Source organism: Macrotis lagotis, chromosome 3 (genome assembly GCF_037893015.1).
Source record: "Macrotis lagotis isolate mMagLag1 chromosome 3, bilby.v1.9.chrom.fasta, whole genome shotgun sequence".
NCBI lineage: Eukaryota > Metazoa > Chordata > Mammalia > Peramelemorphia > Peramelidae > Macrotis > Macrotis lagotis.
The window spans coordinates 297308149-297311190 of record NC_133660.1 but is presented as its reverse complement, the minus strand read 5'-3'; the positions used below and the strand labels follow the sequence as shown (position 1 = coordinate 297311190).

Below are 3042 nucleotides of genomic sequence, written 5' to 3'. Positions count from 1 at the left end.
CACACTGCTAATAATTTTTTGAGGTCTGATTGGAATTAGGGACAATTAAGTTCCATTGCTCTATTTAGTTTGACCTTTATCTAGATAAAATTTAATTGGTTAAAACATTTAAAATTCATTCTTGAATTTCAAAAATCTATTTTTAATATACAAATCTGTTGTTTTTTGAGCTGAGACTAGACACCAAATAATTTTCAGAAATGAGATAGAGAACTATATGAAGAGCTTTAGTGATTGAAAATTCATTGACATCATGGTAATATGGTATTCCCATGACACGGTTGTATCGTGACAATAAAAACTATTGAAATGGACCATAGAACGCAGAAGAAGAAAATTCATAGAACAATATACTCTGTCAGATCAACAGTGGAAAATGATGTTCCATTCTGCAAGCGAGAATGAGAAAAATCTCCAAATTAGTAAGCATTCCAAAGCATGTAAACATAGGAAATTAAGATTCCAAGATACAATTTAAGCAGCATTGAAGAAACAAAGGTGGATAAGATAGAGAAGACTAAAAGAATAAATAATAATTGTCTTCAGGAAAGTGAGTCTTTCTTAAAAGGGAGAGGCATTGGATTCATTTGGCTTGAACCTAGGCAACAGAATAAAAAAGGAAGTGGTTAGAAATGTAGAGAACCAAATTTGAAGCTGATCTGAGGAAGCAACATCTTAAAAAAATCTCAATAAATATCCAGAAAGTAGATTGCCTGCCTTGGCTTGTGCACTACACTATGAATTCTATTACAACAATTAACTAGTCATGTTTCAGTCAACCATTTGTGAAAAAAGAGAATTTTTATCACCATTGGAGTTTTATTTTTAGTACAAATTGAATCAGACACTCCAAAATTTCTCAGAAATTTCTTAGTTCATAAATTTACATCATGATGCTTGAGAATGGCTATACTCTTAATCTTCTATGGAGTACAATTGGTTCTTTTCCTCATTCTTACTAGGTAAAATGACTTTTCCTCAGTTAACTTATTGCTTTCTAAGTCTGTCAAGCCATCAAGGATGTACATATAGGAGAAAAAACATTCGCATTATTTCAGAATATTTTAAATTATGTGGAAAGAGCATTTTAAATGAATATTGGGAGTAATTTATTCTAAAAAATAGACTAATTATCAAAACATCTGACAGTATGCTGAAAGAATAGGGAAGTGTAAAAAATTTTAAGGTGGCTTAAATAACTCTAGCGAGAATATTAATCCTACCATTTCTTTTATTTATTTTTTTTCTTTCATTTCTCGAACTCTCAATTTTTCTTTGTCTACAGTTAGGCTAATAATCTCTCTGTCACTGTCTCTATCTCTGTCTCTGTCTCTGCCTATCTTTCTCTGTCTCTCTCTCTCTCTCTGTCTCTCTGTCTCTCTCTAACTCCTCTCTCTCACACACACAAATACATATTCACCTTTAAATTGAATTTTTTGGGGGAAAGCATTGCTAATGGCAAATCAGTAGAAAGCACAGTATGATTGCACTGTTTCTGTTAATATTTGACAGCATTTAAGATACAATGAAGTGTTCAGCTACGGCTAGGTGCTGCAGTGGATGGGGCACTGGCTCTGGAGTCAGGAGGACTTGAGCTCAAAGCTGAGCTCAGTTGCTAAATAATTCCCTAGCTGTGTGACCTTGGGCAAGTCACTTATTGCCTTGCAAACAAAAACAAAAATAAAAGCAATTAAGTGCTCAACCTCAGCCTCAATGCAGCAAAGAAAAGTGATAATCTTTGACAGGTGTCTTATATTTTTAAATAGAATGTCTTGAAGGACCCTCAAATTGAAGTTTCAGTACAATGTAAAAATAATCAGAAGCATATTTTTATGGAAAATGTGGGAAAGTAGGAAAATAATGATTTTATATTGAATAATTGCTCCATAACTTGAGTCACTTAAGAAATATTTTCCTCATTGCAGCAATGACTTCTTTGTTTCTCAGGCTGTATATCAGGGGGTTAAACACAGGGATGACAGTGGTATAGAAAAGGGCAAGCACTTTGCCTGATCCTGCTGATTGACTGGATTTTGGCTGCAAATACACAATACTCCCAGACCCATAAAATAAACACACAACCATAAGATGAGAAGAACAAGTGGAGAAGGCTTTGGATCTCCCTGAAGTTGAAGGTAGTTTCGGGATGGTCGTGATGATTTTGGCATAGGAGGAAAGTATTAATAAAAAGGGAATTGTGACAAATAACAGTGCCACGACATGGACAGATACTTCTACATAATAGGTGTCCCCACAAGCCAATTTGAATAAAGGTGGAGCATCACAGAAAATATGATTGATTTTGTTAGGACCGCAAAAGTTCAGAGAGAAGACCTGGTATGTCTCCTCTATCAGCACTGGGACTCCAATCATCCAGGAAGCCACGACTAGTTGGACACAAATCTTGTGATTCATGATCAGAGGATAGTACAGAGGCTTACAGATGGCAACATAACGGTCATAAGCCATCGCAGCCAGGAGCAAGCACTCTGCCACTCCAAAAATATAAAGGAAGCAAGTCTGTACAGCACATGCTAGGAGTGAAATGGTTCTTTTTTGGGACCAGAGATCTGCCAACATTCTGGGAAGAGTGACCGATGTGAAACAGGTTTCCAATAATGATAGGTTCCTAAGGAAAAAATACATGGGAGTTTGGAGAGCTGGATCAATCTTGCTTATGACAATGAGAAGACAATTTCCTGTCAGTATACTTAGATAGATGGCTAAGAAAATTCCAAAGAGAAGCCCCTGAAGGTTGGGAAGGTCAGAAAATCCCAGGAGAATGAATTCCATCACGAGAGTGAGATTGTTCTGTTCCATCAGGTCTTTCTTCTGCCTGTGGAAATTATGAATGCAGAAGGAAGCAATCATTTTCCTTCTCTGATTCTTAAATTTCCTCTTCTGAAAGGTGAAAGTTGTATTTGAAGGTCCACCAGGTCCCTCCTAAATTTATTATTTTCATCATCAACCCTAAATTTTTGTGTTATATTCTTTGAATTCCTATTTCAATTCTAACATTTTGTTGTTTTAAGGAAAGAATTA

General features: G+C 35.6%; 1 protein-coding gene across 1 annotated transcript; it reads right to left on the bottom strand.

The window, feature by feature from the left end:
• Positions 1 to 1896: 1896 nt before the first annotated feature.
• On the bottom strand, positions 1897 to 2823 carry LOC141516868 (olfactory receptor 10AG1-like). The gene has a single exon (XM_074227830.1). It carries the CDS (start codon positions 2818 to 2820, stop codon positions 1897 to 1899), a length of 924 nt encoding a protein of 307 aa, XP_074083931.1. The 5' UTR covers positions 2821 to 2823.
• Positions 2824 to 3042: the final 219 nt, after the last annotated feature.